The sequence below is a fragment of the Pimephales promelas genome, chromosome 12, assembly GCF_988280905.1.
Source record: "Pimephales promelas chromosome 12, fPimPro1.hap1.1, whole genome shotgun sequence".
Classification (NCBI taxonomy): Eukaryota; Metazoa; Chordata; class Actinopteri; order Cypriniformes; family Leuciscidae; genus Pimephales; species Pimephales promelas.
Window position 1 is genome coordinate 31,075,076 of NC_142780.1, and position 25,386 is coordinate 31,100,461.

Genomic DNA, 25,386 nt, shown 5'->3' on the forward strand with positions numbered 1-25,386 from the left:
AGGTTCAGGAAACTGTGATGCTGGTGCGGCTGACAAACAAAACTGTCAGAGTACATGTGAGAGGAAATGATGAATGCAAAACAATTTTGGCTCAACCAATGGCATGAGTTTGGGGGTGGAGCTACCTGGTTTGTCTGCAGGGATGACATATTTTTGAAGGCCAAAGCCCTTTAACAAGTTAGCAATTAAGCACTTCCGGTTCCATCGTCTTGAAGTCAATGTTTTTTTTATTATTAAATTGCTGAAATAAGGCCTGTGGTTAAATGAATAGTTCACCCAACAAAGAAAATTCTGTCCTCAAGTTGACCCAAAACCTGTATGAGTTTCTTTCTTCTGTTGAACACAAAATAAGATATGTTGGTAATCAGACCAGTTGGTAATCCATATTAATTATTCCAACAATGGAAGTCAATGGCTACCGTTAACTGTCTGGTTACCAGTATTCTTCAAAATATCTCCTTTTGTGTTTAACAAAAGAAAGAAACTCATACGGGTTTGGAACGACATGAGGCTGAGTAAATGTTGATAATATTTTATAACTTTTTCATACATTGTTGTTTTTTCCCTTTTTTTTTTTTTTTTTTTTACACCAGTCTAGAATAAACAACCATTGACATTAATCGCCATCAATAGTCCGCAAACACAGCCTTGTGTTTATAACCGCACTCATGCAAACTATTCTAACTTGAACTTTCAGGTAAAATGTTTAAAGATTTGAAAGAGTTGACTGAAGCTCAATGCTAGACACATTGAAGTTGTGTGACCACTTTTTACTCCTGGTAATTATATTTAGCTCATTTGTGAAGATTATCATTATTAACCACATGCGTTAGAATCTGAAACTTTTATTGGTTTGTATTAATCCAATGAATTTATCGAGGGAACCAGAGCGATGCTAACTTCTAGTTTAGCCTACAAAAATAAAGCCACCACTACAGCACTCTATAGCAGATGTGGAGTGGGGTGGAAGGTGTTTGGAAACAACTGGTGATTATTACTGTACACTGGTCTAACTGTACCTTAATAACCTCCTGCTTTCAACACTACACCTCCCACCATCACTGAGGGCATGGAAGCCTGACCTCATTATTTGCCTGACAGAAATGAACTTAGCAGCCAGTTGGCATCCCTTCCAGTTTGCTGGTGGTAATTAAACCTGCTCTCAGACACACACAGAGGCTTCCATCCATCCAACCTGAATACAAAATGCCACATCGGCCCTCAGAGATGATGAATCACAAAAGAAATAGACTAGGAAATTTTAATTATTCCACAATTTCCTGAACAATGGAGTGACGATCTGTTCCTCGGATAAAGGCTTGGAATATAACGCACAAGTCGTACTGTACGGATTACTGTAATGGTGATTTTTTTTAAAGGTTGACAGCCCCTGGTTGGCATACATTTACTTTCACTATATAAAAAGAGCAGCTCTGTGTTCTTCTGAAGAAAGTGAGCATTACAATAAATAAATGATGACAATTTATTTGATGACGAGACCCCAAAGTATATCTAAAACCAATAATTATTATGAAAGTTGAAAAGTGAGAAGCCCTATCATACAATAAAGTGAAAAGGTCACCTCTTTCAAGTGGATTTTGATAAGATCACAGTGAGGAATTGCACTGCGAACGACTCCGAAACATATCGCAAATGGATTTGAGTGTTATTGTGACGAATGTTTGATCAGTCAGCGATAGACAAACGAAAAGATGTGTGAGTGAAAAATTGATAAAGTGCTGAGTGAGCTGTCATTGGTGTCCAATGGCAGGGGACCTTTCTGGGTGAATCTCATGAAGCCCGTCAAGAACATGTCAGGGTCATGTTTCACCCCAGAATCAAAAGAGAGAGAAAAAAAATATTAGATAATAATAATAATAATAATAATAAAAAGTTAATGAAAAAATATTGATATAATATTGACGCACTATATAATTTAATATAATTAATTTAGTATTATTTCAAATATAAAATAATTATATAAAGTTTTTATGCTGAAGCAAATAAAAATAATTTTATTTACATGAAAATTATATATATATATATACACACATACAGTATATACATATACACACACACACACACACACACACATCTATATATATATATATATATATATATATATATATACATATATACATATATATATACACACACACACACACATCTATATATATATATATATATATATATATATATATACACACGGTATATATTTTTTTGGCCCAACACCAGAACTGATTTTAACAAACAACTATTGGCCGATTTCGATACTGATATAACTTTTTTCATTAAAATAGATTAAAAATGCATGCATTAAGGTATACTAGATAGTGTATTCTTCTTACATCATCAAATCATCTTCATAAAACATTAATTGGATCTATTTAACATTCAACAGGCCAACATAAATACAAAGATATGAAATAAGATAACACTGCTATATATTAAATATATATAATATAAATATATATAATATACACTGCTGTAATTAAATATATATATTAATCCTTATTAAAGTTACAAATGTTTTTTAGTCAAGAGCAGTGAGCGAATTTATTAAATTGTATTTTATGTTTCTTTTGTTGTGTGATTAAAATGAAAACAGAAATATTAGGCTGCTGTCACTTTAAGAGCCTCACAAATCTCCGACATACTGATGCACACATGCGTTTTATTTTTCTCAACTGCTTACTGCTTACGCTCAAAAAACCAACTGTGTTTACTAGAATACTTGCCAAGATGGGCATTTTGCTATAATTTTGTGTGAATTTGTCCATTCAAGAGCAAGAAGAATCGAAAGAGAACTCAATGAACTATATTCGCGCTGTCTAAGACACTGCTTTCTGGGGGCAAAATTTAATTATTGGCAGTATTTGATTATTTTACCCAGAGAAAAACATTGGGTTATGCAACAAATATTATACAACTCAGTTCCTTCATGCAGATAATTAATCAAGACCATCAAATGATCAAAAATCGGCCTATAAATATACATTGCCAATAATGCTTTCAATGCTCATTTCCTTATATAAATAAATGGAATTTTTAATTAATGCAATATTTGCAATTTGTAAAACATGATATTTGGTTACCTGACTACTCTGAGAGGTATACTGTATGTAAAATATAAATATTAATATGAAGCTAGAATATTACTGTATACAGAATAACCGGAGAGGCTGTCCTAGGCCGCTGAATATTTTATAGATGTTTGATAAAAGTAAGGAAGTTCATGATGAGGGGAGCGTTATCATTCACCAGCTAAAACACTGCCTGCAGGTGGAACATGAATAATTAATGAGGTTCTATATTTAGAGCCCAGCAGCTTGTAATAGACTGGATGCATATTCATAGGTTTAATTTTCTCTGAACTTAAGGATCTGTTAAACAAAGTGTTAATTATGCAGTGACAGAATCAAAATAGACAGATCTCGAAGAGGAAAAGAACATATGTAGCTCAGTTCTCTACGGGCATGTCACGTTGTCGAACAATGTCTCTATTATTAGCTGAAATATTAAAGATCAATATGCAAATTAAAGATCAATATGGTTTAATAATTCAAGCTGTTTAGATTATGAGAACCGGTTACATCAAGCTGTTGAGATTAAAAGAACAAATCAAGAAAATAAGAACAAAATTATTCACCATCATGTTTTTTTAATGATTAACAGTTTTCCAAATAACAATACGCAGCTTTTTTTTCCAATTGCCCGAATCTTAATAACATAATTAAAGCTTAACGATAATCATTGTTGCCATGCTTACCCATGTCAGCTGCGTATTGTTTGGTCCAGCTGGATAAAACTGATGTTCCAATAACTGAAGTCAGAACTCACAGACAGCTTCACACGGTTTTATATGCCAAAGTCCTGCGTAACGGTTGACCTTTGAGAACCGGGGATCAAATGCTCCTTCTGCTGTCAAGATTGTGCTTCAGTTCAAAAGAGATTAATCCTGAAATCAATCTAAGTTGTCAAAAATAATAAGCAGGGAAATAAAAAGCAATTGCTTGTGCAGGAAGACGATTGAGCGATCGGAGCGGCACGTAATCATGTTTTTGTCGCTGAGCATCACTAACACGGGTCTCATTACCGATGCATGTGAGCGCCAGCTCCACTGGGGCAGAGTCTGACTCATTACTCATGCACAGCTCTCACTAACTCTCTTCAAAGGACGCTGATTAAGATAGAAGCACCAACTTCAGCATCAAGATGTTAAATCACGCATGTACATCAGATATTTAAGTTGCAAAACCAATCATTGTAGAGGTAATCTTTGGCACTGTTTTCATTCATAAACATTTCTCTCTATGCTGTGGGCGTAGCCTCGTGGTCACTTCCTGAGCAAAACCCACCTTGTCTACTACCATTTCCTGTCACCTGTACTGCCCTATATAGAAGTAAAAGAAGAACTAATCATATACGGGAGACTGTGGCTAGTTGTCGCACTTTATTTATTTTTCAAAGGCCAAAGTAGAGACATGGGACCCAGCAAAACAGGCATAGGACAACATTAAATAAGCAAAATAAGTGTGTAAGACACTCATGTGTGCGCGCACTGTGCAGGGTGCGGGAGAATAAAATGATTTGCGTGACTCGCGCTAAATAAAAGGATCTAAAATAAAATATCTCAAAACAAATACATTGTCATTCATCTATTACACAAAAGCAACAAGTGTATACGGTCCTACTCGACCGACTCCGGGCCTCCACGCATGGGAGGCGGGCGCACTAACAAGGATGCTTAAGACAGCAGGTTCTAGCATCAGTCGCCAGCACACCTCTTGAGATCAGGAGAGTGAGGTTTATACACCCAGCTCTTACTAGCTTGCCTCCGTTACACTCACCCCCCTAAACCTCACTCCCAACCGGGTCACGGCACCAAATACAACCGGTCCTGATCATCCATCTCCGAGCGGGTTTCGAACCTGCCTCTTCAGCAAGGGAGGGTGGCACACTAACAAGGATGCTAAAGACAGTAGTTTCAAGCATCAGTCGCCAGCACACCTCTTGAGATCTGGGGAGTGAGGTTTATACACCCAGCTCTTACTAGCTTGCCTCCGTTACACTCACCCCCCTAAACCTCACTCCCAACCGGGTAACGTCACCAAATACAACCGGTCCTGATCATCCCGCTCCGAGCGGGTTTCGAACCTGCGTCTTCAGCATGGGAGGGTGGCGCACTAACAAGGATGCTAAAGACAGCAGTTTCAAGCATCAGTCGCCAACACATCTCTTGAGATCAGGGGAGTGAGGTTTATACGCCCAGCTCTTACTAGCTTGCCTCCGTTACACTCACCCCCCTAAACCTCACTCCCAACCGGGTAACGTCACCAAATACAACCGGTCCTGATCATCCCGCTCCGAGCGGGTTTCGAACCTGCGTCTTCAGCATGGGAGGGTGGCGCACTAACAAGGATGCTAAAGACAGCAGTTTCAAGCATCAGTCGCCAACACATCTCTTGAGATCAGGGGAGTGAGGTTTATACGCCCAGCTCTTACTAGCTTGCCTCCGTTACACTCACACCCCTAAACCTCACTCCCAACCGGGTCACGTCACCAAATACAACCGGTCCTGATCATCCCGCTCCGAGCGGGTTTCGAACCTGCGTCTTCAGCATGGGAGGGTGGCGCACTAACAAGGATGCTAAAGACAGCAGTTTCAAGCATCAGTCGCCAACACATCTCTTGAGATCAGGGGAGTGAGGTTTATACGCCCAGCTCTTACTAGCTTGCCTCCGTTACACTCACCCCCCTAAACCTCACTCCCAACCGGGTAACGTCACCAAATACAACCGGTCCTGATCATCCCGCTCCGAGCGGGTTTCGAACCTGCGTCTTCAGCATGGGAGGGTGGCGCACTAACAAGGATGCTAAAGACAGCAGTTTCAAGCATCAGTCGCCAACACATCTCTTGAGATCAGGGGAGTGAGGTTTATACACCCAGCTCTTACTAGCTTGCCTCCGTTACACTCACACCCCTAAACCTCACTCCCAACCGGGTCACGTCACCAAATACAACCGGTCCTGATCATCCCGCTCCGAGCGGGTTTCGAACCTGCGTCTTCAGCATGGGAGGGTGGCGCACTAACAAGGATGCTAAAGACAGCAGTTTCAAGCATCAGTCGCCAGCACACCTCTTGAGATCTGGGGAGTGAGGTTTATAAACCCAGCTCTTACTAGCTTGCCTCCGTTACACTCACACCCCTAAACCTCACTCCAAACCGGGTCACGGCACCAAATACAACCGGTCCTGATCAGACCTCGGGTTTCGAACCTGCGTCTTTGGCATGGTGAGGAGAGAGAGGTTTACATGCACAGGCTCTTACTAGCTTGCCTCCGTTACACAAGCACAACAAAAATATTAAATAAAAAGTATTTACAGGCATGAGCTGCACATAACTGCGCTTCTAGGATCCATATAGCATATTGGCGAAACAGATTTGGCAAGTGATCAAGTGTGTATCTCGTTGGAACGACAAGATGATGAGGAAATCACAAAAAAGTTAACTATTCCTTTAAATCTTGACAAAAATTTCACGAAAATAATGGCAGTTAGCGCCGATTTTACCCACTGGCTTCAGTGTAAGTGAAAAGCATCAGTGGTGAAATCGGCTCGTTCTCTATCAGCAATTTCTTCTCTTTACCATACCGCTGACAGTTGTGGTGAAAGAGATCCTGTTGTCCGAGACGGCATCAATATTCACAGCTCCCGGTGTCTCGTGCGGCGAGGGGAGCTGTCGGACATCACAAACTGGAACATGATAGCACAGCTGAGTCGATATCTGGCGACAAACATGAGGCAACGTCTGCGTTCACTATGACTGACGGAATAAATATCCATCCAAAATCTGCATGATGCAAAGATACCCAAGATATATACCTTCACTGCCGCTGAAGTTTATTTAGAAATGAATAAAACCTCTGACAAATCTGTTTTAAATTATGTTTAATCACAATTTTAATTTTAGTTTTAGTAGTAATTTCTATTTAGCTTTAATTTGTTTCTAATTCAGTAATTTTAGTACTCCAAATAAAAACTTTATTTCAGTAACTTTATTTAACTTCAGTAAGTTGCACACATTTCTAATTTTCAAGTTTAAGTTTTATGTTTTCAATTAGCAAAAACATCTGTTAATGGTTTTATTGTTGCTACAAAGGCACTGGCTAAGCAGAATGGAACGAGTGTAAACAGCCTTCAGTTATTATCAGAATGATTAATATTCAAATGGTAAGCAAGCGCTGCTTTGTTTATGGTTTGTATTTCTTCAGTCCTATAGTTCCTCTTTTGAATGATGAATACAGACTATTAATGATACCTGCTGCTATAGACAGTTGATATAGGTGCAGAACGCACATGCTAGGCTTTCGTCGCCGCCAGTTCTTACGTCAGCTTGGTGCATCAAGGTCTTAATGGCGTAAACCACAGAGACCAGAAACAGAATCCAGTCACTAAGAACCGTCCAGCAATTCAATCCTCTGCTCTGCTGGGCAACCGGAAAAAAAGCTTAACACGGCCCTGCAAATGCTGAGATACACTACAACAGATCTCCAGTACCGGAAAACGAAAGGAAACAGAACTACAGATAACAACAACATACTTAACAAACTGAGACTTTTACCTTCTGCTTCTCACATTTCTATACTGAGAAAAACACCTCAATAACAACACATATCTCCCTTAGAGTCTCAGAATAGATCAAAAATATTGTTCCAAAATGTACTCAGATTTGCCAGCAATTACTGTGTTTTAGCTATTGTGCAGCTTTCATTTTATGGAAAACATAATTTTATATATTTTTTAAAAAAAATTATCTTTACATCAGGACACATTATGGTAATGAATGGCCGTTTACTTAAAGGGTTAGTTCACCCAAAAATGAAAATTCTGTCAGTATTTACTCACCCTCATGTTGTTCCAACCCCGTAAGACCTTCGTTCATCTTCGGAACACAAATTAAGATATTTAAGATATTAAGATCGCTCCTGCATACAGTCCATAGGCTTCTTGAGGGACTGGCTCTTGTTGTCCTCGAAAAGTCATTAAAGACATCGTTAAAATAGTCCAAGTGACTACAGGGGCTCAATCTTAAGTTTATCAAACGACGAGAACACTTTTGTGCGCAAAAAAATAACGACTTTATTTCAACTATTCGTTTATTTCTCCCTCTGCGCGAGTCAGGTTACTAGTTTAATAGCGTAAGCTTCTGTTATTGTACGTCACACGCATCACACACACATGACCAGCGTCGGCCAATAGTGAGCCTACGTGTGACGTAGCTCTACGCAATCACACTACGTTAACTGACTTACAGGCTCATGGAGAAGGAAGTGATAGTTGAAATAAAGTCGTTATTTTTGTTGTTTTTTTGCGCACAAAAGTGTTCTCGTCCTTTGATAAACTTAAGATTGAGCCCCTGTAGTCACTTGGACTATTTTAACGATGTCTTTAATGACTTTTCGAGGACAGCAAGAGCCAGTCCCTCAAGAAGCCTATGGACTGTATGCAGGAGCGATCTTAATATCTTAAATATCTTAATTTGTGTTCCGAAGATGAACGAAGGTCTTACGGGGTTGGAACAACATGAGGGTGAGTAAATACTGACAGAATTTTCATTTTTGGGTGAACTAACCCTTTAATGGAAAACAATTTTACTTTTTTTAAATATGTATACTTCTTGACAAATTATAGAAATGAATAGCCTTCATTGTTTTTATGGAGAACTATTTAATAGATTTCATATTTATACTGGAAACCTAATGATTAGAGTTCATTTTTTTATGGTTCATATTTTTTACATCTGGACACATGAATAGCCTTTTCTTTATGCACAATATAAATATGAAGAGTTCAGATGCAAAAGCCTCTAAGTGCCATTTGAAATTTTCTTCTAAAATGATCATTTTTATCAAGCTTGTATATTTAAGTTCAGTAATTTCACTTAAATGGCAATGAAGATTACCTATTAATTGCCATTTAAGTGAAATTACTGAACTTAAATATACAAGCTTGATAAAAATGACCATTCTAGAAGAAAATTTCAAATGGCATTTAGAGGCTTTTGCATCTGAACTCTTCATATATTTAAATATTTTTTAAGTTTATAATAAGTTTTCGAATGACCTGGTTATGTTTCCATGAGATTCACCCACACTTCCTTATTACTGGGCTTTATCAAAGTTTGCGTGAGTGAGATGCATGGGGGTAAAGCACAACTCTGAAGCGGGACGGTGTGTGACAGGTAACACTCCACGTGAACTTGCTGCATCACCATCTGTGCTCAAGGGAACACGAGAGCATTTCTATTGTCCTTCTGCACAAAGAGCTGCGCTGCCGGCCAGCCTGGACCCGGACGCAACACTTTTACTACACTGTACTCATGCAGACAAAACAACACACACAAAGAGGTCGCTGTTTAATTGCTCAGGGAGTTCTCACTAAGTATCAACATATTCTGAAACTATACAAGGAATACACAGAATGTGAGATTACTGAGGTTGTTTTCTCATGAGAAACATCTGAAGCAGGCAATTTAAGCAAAAGATGGAGAAAATAAAAAATATCTTTATGATCAAATTCGAGGAAATATGGAAACATAATAAAACGATTTTCCTTTTTGTGATAACCACAACGAGATTGAAAGCATTCACAAAGCTGTTGGTTTGTTTTTCCCTTGTAAAACTATATGAAAAGGTGCTGATGTTGAAATGAGGGGTGATGCAATGTCATCGACCAGTTGACCATGTGAATCACAACCAGTTCTCATTTAGTTCAGGTTCTGTAAGCGATTTCAGACATTTTGCTTTCACTGCAGTCAAAATTGATGAAAAATTGTTAATAAAATTTATATTAAAAAAAATATAAAAAGGGAACTGTTAACTGCTAGAGACAATAATATTATGTGTATGTATGTATATATTGTATATATGTATATATATAAAATATTATATACATCACATTTAATGTCATTAAATAAAAATATAACCATTTGAAAAATACTCTAAAAACACTTTTTCTGATTTTTAATGAATAAAAAGTAGCCTACATAAATTACCTTATAATTAGATTTTTTAAATTATAATTATATTATATATATATATATATATATATATATATATATATATATATATATATATATATTAGGGCTGTCAAACAATTAATCACGATTAATCTCATCGAAAATAAAAGTTTGTGTTTACATAATATATGTGGGTGCACTGTGTATAATTATTTGTATAATGTATAAATACACACATATGCTTGTATATATTTAAGAAATATTTTCATGTATATTATATATAATTTATATTAATTATATATAAATAATATTTTTTTCTTAAATATACATGGATGTGTGTGTATTTATATATATATAGAAAATAATTATACACAGTGCACCCACATATATTATGTAAACACACAATTTATTTTGGATGCGATTAATCGTTTGACAGCCCTAATATATATATATAAAATTCATATACTTTTGTAATAAAGTAAATTTTATTTAATTTATATTATTATATATAAATATTTATTTTGTAGTACATTTTATTTACAGTGTAACTTTAACCACACACACACTCCAAAAACCCACCCTAAAAAGACAGGTAGAGTACGCAAAGATTGTTTCTTGTTGGCTAAAAAAAAAGAGCCTTCAATGTCCTTTCTACCTTTGCAAGGCTCATTTTATGTGTGCTACTCCATTTATATTAATATCCATCGCTTAAAGCACCTTTAATGTGAAATAATCTAAGCTAAATATCAAAACATAGACAAGAAAAAAAGGATTCTGACCACTTTATCCTCCTGTTGCAATTCCACAGAGGGGGGAAAAGCAAGAGAGAAAGACAAGGGGGAGAAAAGAAGAGGGGAGAACAACTGAGTGACATTCAGACACACATAAAGAGATGTTCATGTACTACAGCAGCGAATCACATCGCCGCTTATTACTCTGAGCAAAGTCATTTAAAAGCACCAGGACTGCGCTGGGAGAGAAACATCAAAAGGTTAGATAAGCAGTTTCTGTCCAGATACATCCATTCCCTCGGTCAAAAACAGAGGGAGTATCACCCTCTAGTGGCCATTGTGTTAACTGCTCGAAATTTCATAATTAAAAGGTCATGCATTCACAATAACATAACTTTTAGCATATATAAACACTGTCACGTTACTCAAAAACCCTTTATCTCTCCTGTAAATATAAGAATGCTACTCACACTATTTTTGCAGTATTCATACTAAGTACAGCATGTATATTTTCTGTGCAGTATACAGACACTCATGAATACTGTATCCCACAATGCAATGCACACAGCTTGGCCTTCCATTTTCAAAATGATATTAAATCCTGACTTATGATCGAATCACATATTACACCGAAGTACATATTTTTGCTCAGTTTGAGCTTCCGAATAGATCACCATTTTGGTGATGATGTATTGTGTGGGCGGAGTTTCCCCGGTGGCAGAAAGTGACAGTTCTACAGTAGACGTATATAGACCTTATGTGCCAGCTTACCTGCTAAAGATGACAAAACTTTTTTCGAGTCATGACTCGAAGAGTCCTAGATAAGACCCTTATTCATCGTCTGGTGTCGTTTAAAGCTGCACTAAAACTCTCATTTGGACCTTGAACCGTTTGGTTCCCATTGAAGTCCATTATATGGAGAAAATCATGGAATATTTTCATCAAAAACCTTAATTTCTTTTCTGACTGACTAAAGAAAACATGGACATCGTGTATGACATGGAGGTGAGTAAATTATCAACAAAAGTTTGTTTTTTTTAAAGTGAACTAGCATCTCTAGCTAACTAGCATAGCATTCATTTTGTTTGTTAAATACGAGGCGATCTAGCGCTGGAATGTATTGTTTCTGAAATGTTGACTGGCACCAACACATATTAGATCTCATTAAACAACAAATTAAACACATTGTACTATTTAAATTGATTGCTGGACATCAGTATGTTATTGTACATAGGTACATCTGATTTTTGATTTAGCATTGTATTAGCCCCCCTCCCACCTGTCCCACCCACTTTTTAAAGCAAGCCACCAATGGTCTCTACGATCAACTGAGCTCACGATGCCTTTGAGAAATGCAGCCCTGAACTGTAAAAAACACTGTAATTACAACTTGTACATACATTTTTTTTGTTTTTACAAAAAAAAAATTCTGACTATCATCACATATTTCAAGCTTTACAGGGTTTAAAATGCAAACTAACCATATATTTTGTCTAAGATGATAACGAGACACTCGCTGGTTAAACATGCAGCCTAATAAGGTCATGTCTCATCGTTGTAGCATACTACCGTTTGCAACACTTCACAAGTTATTTATAAAAATACTAGGCAGTATATGGCACAAAGTGCACAGTATGTGGTGAGCAACTAGTATTCTATTCTGAATACATCACTACACCATCAGTGCTTGTGTGTCCGTCTGTGTTACAGTCGGCTGTACCTTATTGGAGCGCAGTGAAACTCTTCCTCCACAGCGAGCACAGAACTTGGTTTGGCAATAAGAACAGAGGTGGCCACAGCCGTCGGCAAACTTGGTTTTATGGCAGATTCCGCAGATTGGGGTGTCAGTCTTCTGCTCCGGGGTGGTCTGTGCCTCGTCCCCCATCTTCTTTACCTGATCCTTATACATTTCAAATTGCTGGTGCAATTTCCTGCGTGGAACAGAACACAGCCAATCAGAACACAGCAAGAAAACTTTTTACAGGTTTACAGCTGTTAGTTCACCCAAAAATGAAAACTCTGTCATCATTTACTCACACTCATGTCGTTCCAAACCCGTAAGACTGTCTTGATCTTTATATGTGAATAAAAGGCTAAGTTCAATCTGTTCATCATATAAAACAATCGAATCTCTTCAGAAAATTGACTAAACCGCTCAGTTCATATGGATTCGTTTTACGATCTCTTCTTGAACTTTTTGAAGAGTCAAAGTGTCACAGGGACAGAAAGCTCTCAGATTTCATCAAAAATATCTTCATTTGTTTTCTGAAGATGAACGAAAGTCTTACAGATTTGGAACGACATTCTCATTTTGAATTTGAACTATCCCTTTAAACATTATAAGAAGAAACAGGACACAGAGTTTGCTCTTTCATGGCTCATGAGACTTGTTTCATTCAAATATCAACTTATTTCAATTATTTATCCTAAAATGCTAAAAAATAATAATAATCTAAAAACAAAACACAAGTGAGACAATTACTGGCATGCAGTTAAATACGAGCTATACAACTAACATGAAAAAAAAAGTCATGACAAACTCCATTTTTCATTTCAGACATTTCATTTTTAAATTAACATTTTTATTCAGCAATGATTCATTTAATGGACAGTATAAATGCATTTATAATGTTCCAAAAGGTTTGTATTTCAAATAAATATTACATTAATATATGAAGCAGCACAACTGTTTTCAACATTGATAAGAAGAAATATTTCTTGAGCCGTAAATCAGAATATCAGAATGATTTCTAAAGGGTCACGTGACATTGAAGAATTCAGCTTTACCATCGCAGGAAAAAATGATATCTTCAAATATATTAAAATCGAAAACAGTTATTTTTAGTTGTAATAATATTTCACAGCATATTTTGATTAGACTGAACCATATACAATATATATATATATATATATATATATATATATATATATATATGAAGAGTTCAGATGCAAAAGCCTCTAAATGCCATTTGAAATTTTCTTCTTTGATGATGATTTTTATCAAACTTGTATATTTAAGTTCAGTAATTTTACTTAAATAACAATTAATAGGTAATTATCATTTCCATTTAAGTGAAATTACTGAACTTAAATATACAAGTTTGATAAAAAATCATCATTAAAGAAGAAAATTTCAAATGGCATTTAGAGGCTTTTGCATCTGAACTCTTCATATATATATATATATATATATATATATATATATATATATATATATATATATATATATACAGTATATATCCTGAAAACAGGCATATTGTTCTAAAAGAAAAGCCATATTCATTCACAATGAGATATCTGTAGAATCACTATAGTGGTGTTTTGTTGGTTGTCATGAAGCTCTGATTAAACTCTCTATAGTCTATAGTGACTGATGGTGTCAGACAGACACTCAACACTGTCTGACGAGAACTTTCTGTTCTTCCCTTTACTTCATCAGCAATTAAAGCATCACGTGCAGCCTAGAAACTATTTGTGGCTAAACGCTTTCAATCCAGATGACAAAGACAACACATCAGGCTCACGTGCATCACCTCATATAGACATGTCAGTACTTATGAGCTACAGTAGCACATGCGATAGTTCCCACTACAAAACATGATCATTTGTCAAGATACATAGCAGATCAGCTTGGGGGACTTTTATTTTAGGGTGACGTTTAATCATGTACCCACTCATTACCGTAAGAGAGCGGAGGGGGTCAAAGGCTTGAGACAGACCCTGAAATGCAAGCTGAATGCATGCATGATGCACATGCATTTTGTATGTCGCCTGTCAATCAACCGTAGTCGTGGAAACCAAACACTGGGGGCTAACGCCATAAGCTGCCTATTAGAGGACGTTTGGTCCCACATCTGCCCCTGCAACATTCATCAGCAGGCTGAATTATTGAGCACACTGATCTCTTTACTACAGCAGAACGCCTGGGTGTTACCCAGAATTCCCGTGCTGGCCACCTCCCACCAAACATGAGCACATTCTCACGCTAATCACTGGCTCTGACAGGAGAGTTTGAATACTTAATGCTAAGGAGTTCATTTCCTGTAAATTTAATGAGCACAAATTTCACTGAAGTTTTGTTTTTTGGACCGCAGCATAAACAAAATTGTAAAAAAATAAAAATCAAATAAAGTTGACAAACCATGCTTGATTTACATACATAGTCTATAACAGACTTGGTCAGTGTCATGTCATAGCTGGGGGTGTGGCTTTGGGCGGAGTCGGCGTGGTGGAAAACAATGAAAAGAATGGCGTTAACCCAGTATGGCCAACCCGATCTCACGTCAATTCGTACAAATTTTACGTGGTGGCTAATTCGTAACAATTCGTACGACCTCACTCGTGCGAATTAGTACGATTTTTTGCTAAATCGTACATATTTTACGAGTTGCCCAATTCGTATGAACTCCTGAACCCGCCCCTAAACCTACCCATCACATGGGTTTAGACAAATCGTACAAATTCATACGAGTGAGGTCGTACGAATTCGTACAAATTAGCCACCTTTTAATCACTCGTAGAAATTCGTACGAATTGGTAGTGAGATAGTGTTGGTATGGCCAACGCTACGTAAAATCACTTCTGCCGCTCGACAGAGCAAGATACATAAAAAAACTGAGCTGTATTTTCTGGAAAGTATCTGTGACTGTACAAACGAACCAACGGAATTGCCAGATATGTAATTTTCTCGTCAAAATGCATGCTGCACCCTCAAATATTTCACGAAAATAGCTACTTCATACATCACCCAGTTTTTCAATGAAATTGTTTATTCAGTGTTCCTGAATTTAATGGATTTAGAGTATGTATTACATTTAACGTTTTAAAATTATCATAAAACAGTCTTGTGCTAATGAAATGGATATTTAAACATGTTTGTTTCAATGGATATATAATGGATATATAAACATGAAATGCACAGTCTGACGTTTAACAAACATTCGTCAAAAGTCAGTTATTGATGAGCTATTTGGTATCAGTTAGACCTAAAATAAAGTTTAGACATCCATCAATTTTCTGTTGTCTTGTAGATTTATTTGTTAATTTTAAATGAATTCCTAGTTTCTATGGGTTTCAGCATTTGCATTTTAAGTTTTTGTGAGCATTATGCCAACTAAATCTATACCTGGACAAAGCTAGCCATTAGCATTCCCATTTATCACAATGGCATATTTAACCCATTTCACGCTTTTAAAAGCCCTACAAAATATTGGTCACTGTACTAGTATAGCCTACTATTCCTTCTACTATAATAAAAACACTGGCGATACATGTCAGAATAAGCTGCTAGTTTTGACCAGGGTTACGAACTAAAACTATTAATAACATTGATAGCTGCCATTTTTTTTATAAAATACAAATTATTAAACAATAAATATAGTCAACTCACTGAAGTAAGTTTAAGTTGAAGCACAAAAAATACTAGCTGTAAATAATAATAAAAATAAATACAATTTAAAAAAAGAGTAGCATTTAAAAAAAAAATTATACACATCAGAATACGCTGCAAGTTTTGACCAGGGTTGCTATTAAAACATTGTTAGTTGCAATAATAAAAATAAATAAATAAATAAATAAATAAAACGCTGGATTGCAACTCAATGAAAAATGTTTAAGTTGAAGGACTGAGATTACTAACTGTGAAGAATTAAAAAAATGAAAGAAAAAAAACTGAAATAAAAAAAAAATGAATCCTAAAGAGCAGTGTTGGGAGTAACACATTACAAAAGTAATACATTACAGTAACATATTACTTGTTGCTGTAACGCAGTAGTGTAAGGCATTACTAATCAATTTTCAGTAATATTTTACTCGTTACATGTTCAGTGAGGCTTGTATTACAGTTGTATTACAGTGTATTGTCTGCTTTTACTTCTTAAAGGCAACAGACTATGTGAAAGTTTTAAAGCAGTCTTTTAGTGCCAGTTCAGTGCGGTCGCGTCTGTAACATTGTTTTTTCCTCATAAATGCGAACACGAAAACTAAAATAAAATGAATATTTTAAGTTCTATGGAGACTGGAAAGCCAACCCTTCCTCATCCGATTTGCGCAGTGTAATTAACAGAATTACAAAAAATATATTTTACCTCCTATTTTTTTGTCACGCATGAATGTGTGTCTTTTCCCGAATATTAAAAATAAAACATAGACTGATATTTGTCTAATGTCTGGAGTCCTTTAAGGAAGTAGCCTATATAGGCCTACGTTTCAATGCATGTATTTTTTGAGAATTTTTATTTCAAGTTTTGACTGCAAATGTCATGTCCATAATGCTGGACTTCCCCAATTTTAAATAATTTATCCTCAACTAGTTTTGTGGTGTAGGTCTACGTATTTTATAATGTTAACTTCAAATAATACTAATAGCCTGATTTAAAGATAAGGCAGCATTGGATATGGACGGTAAGGAGAATAACGCTGGAGTTGGAAGAGGTGTGTCGCGATTCTGTAGGTTTGTGGATCTGAGTCGTGTGGCGAATCGCGATTTCGGTTTCATATTGCTTATCGTTACAGCCCAAAAGTTAAGTTCTACTTAGTTATTTTGGTGAAAGTAACTCAAAAGTAATACATGAGTACTGTAACGCATTACAATTCTGGGACAGTAATATTGTAAGGTAATGAATTACTTTTAAATAGCAGTAACAAGTAATACCTAATGTATTACAGTTTGGAAGTAACTTGCACAACACTGCTAAAGAGTAATATTTAAAAAAAGGCAGAAGCACATAACGCAAATACAAAAAATGTATGTAAAATTTAAATATAAAATTAAAGGTTAATTCAAAATTTTAATTCAAACCAACATTGTTTTTTACTGACCTTCAATGAAAAAAAAAAACTGTATTTTTACCAACAGGTTCTAACTTTGTAAAGCTAACTAGAAAACCCTGACACCCTGAACTCCACCAGACATCATTTAAGTTTAAGTCAGTGACTTTTCACCCCTCTGCGATCAAGTCACACCAATGAGCAGGTCTGCTTTCAACGACCCCTTGACCCTCAGAACATGTGGATATACAGTACCACTCACTGTCTGACCCCATGCTCCGCTCAGATACACGTCACATATCCTTTAACAAAATGCAATATTATATTTTTGTCTATAACACGAGACAGTCTTCTGTCAGAAAGAAAGATCATACTGTAAGTGTTTGAATTGACACGATGACAAATTTTCTATTTAACACCAGCATCTATCCTCGTCAGGTGCATGATGGGAAGGCTGGAGGAGCTCCAGAGGTCTGACAGGTGCGCTGGCTCAGGTAGCATTACAGACAGCTGGAGAGCATAACCCATAATATAACCATACGCCATTCTTCACGTCTCATCGGACACACAGCAGATAGAGAAGTCAAAGAAACACGAGCCAGTACACTGATACGGACTGCCTTTATGAGTGACACCGTGGCCACCTGAAGACCTGCGCTTTACCCGTTTAAGCTACTAATAAATTTGTAGTCGACTTCAGTGTAATACAAAACCCATGCTTAATGCAGGTCTCTAATGCAGATCTCGTAATCAAACCGAACTGATCAAAACGTGCTATTATTCAAGATAAAACTACTAGTGAAATTACATTTATTTAGGGATTTATCGCATTAATTTAGCATAATTAATTGTAAAGAAAAACATAATAAAAATAACTAAATTTCTCATGCCTATTAACGTGTATGCAAGTATTTTTTCTATCATCTGAACATATTCAAAGTTTTCATTTATCATTACAGTAAAATAGAATGAAATTAACCTCGCTAACAAGAGTTAATGCATAATGCATTTTGAATGCAGAAATCTTTTGTTATATACAGTATATTAGGGCTGACAAATCGAGATTTGTGTTTACATAATATATGTGTATATGAATATATATATATACACATACATACATAATCGCATAGAAATTACTAATAATTTTTCTGTAATTTAATTACAATTACTTCTGATGTAATTGCATTAAAAACTGTATATAGACTGTAAAACAATTCTATTTAAAACACTGGTGGATTTAACATCTAAAGTTACGTTTTTGATATAAATGTCAGGGTTATGTCTTTTGTTTCGTGCTTACCCTTTCAGTTTAGTCTTTGTCGTGCCCTAGTTAGTTTCCTTAGTAACTGATTACGTTCGCCTGTTGTTCATTTAGTTATATTTACACTAACAGTGTTGGGCAAGTTCCTCTAAAAAAGTAATTATTTACTACCTGAATTAAAAAAGTGTTAACAGCTAATTGATCAACATACCATTTAATTAATGACATTAAAGATTTTGATGAACTGATGACGAAATGTGATAAATTCCAGCATTGTCAGTGAAAGGCGAGTCATATCCACAGAAACGGCACATAACTCAAGGAATAAAGCTTTTTGAGGGCAAAGATTGATCCATTCAGTCTTACTTACGTCTCCGGCTCCTTTGGAGGCTCTGTTTGCGGTTGGTTTGGGGACTTTGTTTGGGGCTGGAGAACGTTATTAACCAGATCAGTGATTCCGCTAAAGGGAAACCACCTGTATGAACAAGCAGACAGCTCAACTCAATATCAGGTCAACAAGCCTGCTTCCAGTCGACATGCGCGCCAATATCATGACAACAACTGCAGCAGAGCAGCTACATTCATAGGGAACACACATAAAGGGTACAGCTACAAGAGAGAAAGAAAGAGAGAAGGACAGGGACAGACCAGTCTCATGCATATTGCACAGAAAACCGGACACTTTTTAATCCTTTCTGGGAAAATAATCGTGTTATGGAATGTACCAGGTTGCTATAAACCTTTTCTGTCATGTCAACTCTCTGAGTGTTTGGCATGGTTATGGATTTCACAATCTTTATATGTTTGGACCGCTGATACTGCAACAGAGCAAGTACAGGACTTTATACTGCCGATAGTAAACACAGATTCGCTGCTATAATATAGCATACATGAATTACCCGTAGCAGATCTATACAGGTCCAGCTGGGGAAGAGGGAGGATTCTGAAAGCGCACTGCAACTACTACAGAAATGCAGCGAGCTCATTGGCTACCAATCGGCTGAGCCCTATAGAGAATGATGTGATTGCAAGCAGATTGAGGGACTTGCGCCATCTAGAGTTTCATGACAGAACTTTGTATTTCTGAGGAAGTGGCATTATTATTTTGTTGTTTACATTTCTATTTATTCATTTAGCTGACGCTTTTATCCAAAGCGACTTACAATTGCTATATATGTCATGTCAGAGGTCGCACGCCTCTGGAGCAACTAGAGGTTAAGTGTCTTGCTCAGGGACACTCATTGATGTCTCAAAGTGGATTCGAAACCAGTCTCTCACACCAAAGGCATGTGTCTTATCCACTGCGCCTGTTGTTGTTGTTGTTTTGCCACATAGCAGTAAGTAAACTAGATATGCATGAACAAAACTGTATATGCTGCTATATTTTTGAGTTATATCGATGAAATAATATTTATTACTTTTAGACAAAAAGACAGTCTAATTTAGCCTGGGAAAACCCAGGCAACTTCCAGCAAATTTAGATTTGCTCTGAAAGTTAGTCTGGCAAAGTGCTCATTCAAGCCCATTTTCAATCCGTCAAAATCGTGGCACCAATCAGAAACGTTGGGACGGAGTTTACACAGTGGTGACAGCGCTGGGACTTTGAAGCAGATTTTGTAGCCTACATCACAAAGATGGATGCCGCCGTCGAACATCGCTCGTTCGAATCAGCTATCGCGTCTGTTTTAAGCGATTTGAACGTTTCCTTTTTGTTAAAAATCAAAGAACAACACTCGGAGATGTTTCTCTGCCGACCGCCGCTCTGCATACGTCATCTCCTTCATCGCTCTGATTGGTTTTAGGTCTACCCGCGACGTCCGTTGGTGACGCCCCTCTGGAAATGATGAATGGTCTGGTTTTAACCAGGCTAAATCTAATTACAAAATGTGCAAAAACAATTAAACAACTAAACTTTTTTTTTGACTGCACTGGATGAGACCTGAACTGGGCTGGATGATGACATCACTTGTTGACATCACAACTGCTTTATAGCTGAATTAAAAAAAAAATTATATTGCAGATCTTTACACAATTACTGAACTGAATCAACACTCAACTGACCTCAGCTGAACAATGGCACTATTTTCTTTTTAGAGCTGCTTTTTAATTGAACTCTGCATCATTAAATCATTATTTTCCTGTTTACTCCCGTAAAGCTGCTTTAAAACAAGCTGTATTGTATAAAAAGCTATATGAATAAAGGTGGCTTGACTTTTCCAGCATTTCTCAGATAGATGGTTTTTTTTTGGAATAAGAACAAGTGGAATTTACTGAAAGTGAAAAATCTGGCTTTGCGAGACTAGAGAAAGAAGAAAAAGAGAAATACAAAGATGGAGTCCTGATAGATATGGGGGGACAGACACTCAGCCAGAGAAAGAAGCAAAGAAGCCGGAGTGAGTGAAATGAATTTTGCACCCATCGGCCAGGGATACGGTCAACCGTCCACAGATACACAGAAAGAGATCAAACAGTGTCCATGTGCAACTCACAGAGTCGACAAACAAGCAAAATAAAGCAGGACTGGTGCATCCAGCCTGCATGTGGATGAAGCTGCCAAAAGCTTTTCGAACAGAGCCATAACAGACTGCAGGCAGCCAATCACTAAGAGAGAGTAGGGGAAAGAGCTGCCAATCACAGAGGAAGCCACAACAAACGCACACGCGGGAATGTCAAAGCCTTGAGGTCTCTAGCTAAGAGAAGCCCACACAGAGTCATTGCCTGGAGGAAAAACTGCAGAATTTGAACTGCTGACAAAGTTCTGCCCCTATATATTGTTTACTGAATGCTTTGGCGAATCTGATTATGATTTTGGTCACCAATGAGAATATTCTGCAGCTTTTGCCCCAAAATCAATGCGGAAAATGAGGGAAAAGTCCACAGAATCCGTCCAGGCCTCGCTTAGTGTTACTTACTGGACCGGCTGAGACGTTGCATCTTCTTTGACCCTAAAAATAAATAAAAAAGTCAACAAAAGAGCATGATGACAACTGAAATAAAAGACAACATAAGACAAACATAGTCAAATCAATTTTTTTTTTTTTTTTAACAAAAACATGGAAAAACAAATATCAACACATGTGATGTGCAGGGCGGTATGACAGCATATGGATTCAAAGGTGACGCATCCGATTATAAATTTGTCATATCTGTTTTATTATTTTAGGTTTACGGTTGTGAGTCAAAACATTTTTTAACACAGGCAACCTAATATGATTGGTTGGGATTATAACATTATATAAAATCTTATATAATGGTCTATTATCTTTTGATTTGATACTATATATATAAATAAATAAATAAAAATGTTTAAATATACATGCATGTGTGTGTAGTTATATTATATACAAAATAATTATATATATATATATATAGGTCATACCAACCACCCGCCATTACATGTGAAGCAAACTAAATATGCAAATAGATATGAACGTGATCCTTTTAAACACACACACAGAAAAAAATAACATGCAAAGACATGGAACACTTAAATATTTTAAATAAAAAGAAACAAATTATAATTAACAGGTAAACAGAAAAAAGCAGGTAAATTGTCTTTCTGCCCTCCACAGACAAGTCGACAACACAAAGAAAACACACCGTCCACGACACATAGTCCATCAGACTCAATGTGTTGAGCTTAAAACTATATAAATACACAAATAGAATAAATCCACCACAGCATTACCCTGTAAGAACTTCAGTAGCATATACAAACTACAAGGAAAGAGGGTTAATGTACCCCCTAAAATCAGATAAAACTGCTATGAATGCTGTCCTGAATGCATGGTATACATGTCTAGATAAATCTGGACCCCCTTTATCCCCTGTCAGATCATATATGCATTTGTCTGTGTGAATTAATGAAGAAAAAACATCTGAAAGTGAATTTAAATATGGTTAGATTTTCTTTGAAACAGTGTGACACTGCCCTCTAATGGTCAGATGTCTTCTATTAAGGAAAAGATGCCAACCTCTGCAAAAGTGTGGCAGTCTCAGCGTAGCAGGATTATATATATATATATATATATATATATATATATATATATATCATAAATATACCATGGATGGCAAGCAAGCTGCCTTTGATTTCAGTCACGCATTAGGTAACCCATTGGGTTGAAGCTAATCCCACAATAACTCGCAGAAAATCTGCACTAGTTGAGCCGTGACTCGCAAGTATTGCGTGATGTTCTTACCAAATTACCCTCTTTCTGAGCTGTTCTCAGACTGTTAATTTAACCTCAAATGACTGTCCTCGCTCCTCCTCATCCCTCTCTATTCTCTCAGTATCTCGGCGCTCTTGAGTGGAGGTGGAGACACAGGCCTCATTGATGTGACAGCTATAGAATGAGAGCTGACTCATCACTTTAAATAATACACCCCACATCTCACCATCAGTCTCAGCACAGTCCTCTTAAAGGAGTATTCATGCTTATTTTTTCAACTTGACGTCCATCAGCTCCATCTGTGGCCGTTTTGTAGAAAACTAAATGAGAAATGCATCTACAACATCTACAGCACTATTTGTAAAATTCCAAGAAGATTAAAATTAACGTTCATCAAGTACAATGTTGTTTTAAAAATGTTTCAAGAGAAGGCATCAGATATTAATGATGTTAAAAGAACATTCTGTATGTTATTTAAAGAATGTTTGGTTCACTTTAGGTCCAATTCTCAATATATCAACTATTAACTCTGACTTTTCCCTCAATAAACTAAAATTACTGCTTATTAGTTTGTATGGTAGTTATGTGGAAGGATCAAGGGATGTAGAATATGGTCATACAGAATAATGCATTAATATGTGCTTTATACAAACAGCCAATATCCTAGTAAAATGCATGCTAAAAAGCAACTTACAAGTGAGAAAACTAAACTAAAGTATTACCGAACGTTTTATCTTGACAACCTTGACAAAACAGTGAAAGTTGTGGAAACATTCCCTGTTCTGAACTGGACCTGATTCCCTGAACTGTCCATTAAGATGTTAGGGACCAAATTCAGACTGCCAGCAAAAATAAAAATGTTTGGGTAACACTTTACTTGAAGGGGTGTGCATGAGACTAACATGACACCTTCATAATCATGACCTATGTTATGAATATGAAGGAGGGTTTATGCATGTTTGTGACAACTGTCATTAAGTGTCATTCGCTCAGTTATGACATTTTTAATGCAAATATGACATTGTTTGAGATGTCTTTGTGACACATGCTACAGCTAAACCTACTCAAAATATTGTTGTTAATTGAATTAAAGCTGCAATAAAATAAAATTAGATTCCAAAAAAAAAAAAAGAAAAAGAAAAATGCTGCATTGGTTGAAGTAAAAGCACTACAATTACAGGAAATAAATAAAAACTAAAGTGAACCTAAATAGTAATAAAAAGTACATACAATTTTGGTAAAACGTTACAATAAGGTCTCATTAGTTAACATTAATGCATTAGTTAACATGAACTAACTATGAGACTATATTTTTACATTTTTAATAGTAGTCTATTTAGTAGTCTATAATAATAATAGTAGTCTATAAAAATAGTCTATTTTTACAATTTTATTATATTTTAATAAAAACATTGATGTCAATGTTTCATGTCAACATGTTCATGTTAGTTCACAGATAAAACTATCGATTTTAAAAACATGTTGATATTGACATTAACTAAGATTAATAAATACTGTAGAAGAATTGATAGTATTCATTGATAGTTCACGTTAACAAAAGAAACCTATTTGTAAAGGTTTACCCAAAATAACTAAAAACTTTATTAAAATGAAAAATAAAAATATAAAAATGAAAGCTAATTCAAAATATGAATACGAACTATAACAGTATATAACTAACACTAAAATATACTCTGACCCGCAGGTGCTCATTCATATGCAAAGAAGCCAATAACAACATAAGGATTTTACATAAAAATATGAGAAGCACTGTAGGAAAAAAAAAAAAAAAAAGTCAGAAAGTAGGTAGAAAATAGTCATAGCGGAAAAACAAAGAACAAATTAAATAAAGAAATGCATTTGACCTCTTTTTCAGCTGTTCTGTATGAAGCGTGTGTGTATGCGTGTGGACACACTGGCCTCCTGCTGTCAGCGATGCACAGAAGAGGAAAGTCCTGTTACATAACACAGAGCTGAATCTGTGCATGGGGCATAATTACTCTACAATTACAGCTGCCAGTGTGCCAGTCTGTGCTGGTCAGTGGGGCTGGCAGTGCCATGCCATCGCAACCAAAACACAGCAGCATACACAGCCTTAAGCCTCACATCAAAGGAAAAATCCTGCCATGTTGTAATGTTTATGATTTATAAAGTAGCATTTCTTTTTACAGTATTTGTGCAATATACTATGCGCATTACGAGGACACATGAATTTTAAGAATATAATGATGTGCACCGATAAATCATTTATAATAAATAATGCAATATTTCATGAAAAGAACTGTCGTGGTGACTCATTTATGACGCCACAAGCGTCATGCACAGTTTAAAAATTAACAGTAAAATACCAGTTTTAATTGAAATAAATAATGCAAAATATGCTTGACATAGGGAATAAAAAGTCCAATTTTCCCCCTGGGTACATAGATATGAAA

At 36.2% G+C, this 25,386-nt stretch overlaps 1 protein-coding gene across 35 annotated transcripts in view; it reads right to left on the bottom strand.

Moving 5' to 3' along the window:
• The window catches only part of rims2a (regulating synaptic membrane exocytosis 2a), a 188,248-nt gene that overhangs the window by 145,664 nt on the left and 17,198 nt on the right, over window positions 1-25,386 (bottom strand). For 24 of the 35 annotated variants that reach the window (XM_089117951.1, XM_089117950.1, XM_089117945.1 and 21 more), the window contains exons 3-6: window positions 21,695-21,727; window positions 19,153-19,257; window positions 12,474-12,684; window positions 10,802-10,813 (exon numbers count right to left, since the gene is read on the bottom strand). In XM_089117951.1, coding sequence (XP_088974077.1) covers window positions 10,802-10,813; window positions 12,474-12,684; window positions 19,153-19,257; window positions 21,695-21,727 — 361 coding nt within the window. The remainder of the gene's footprint in view (window positions 1-10,801; window positions 10,814-12,473; window positions 12,685-19,152; window positions 19,258-21,694; window positions 21,728-25,386) is intronic. The other 11 variants (XM_089117958.1, XM_089117969.1, XM_089117968.1 and 8 more) reach the window with 3 other exon arrangements.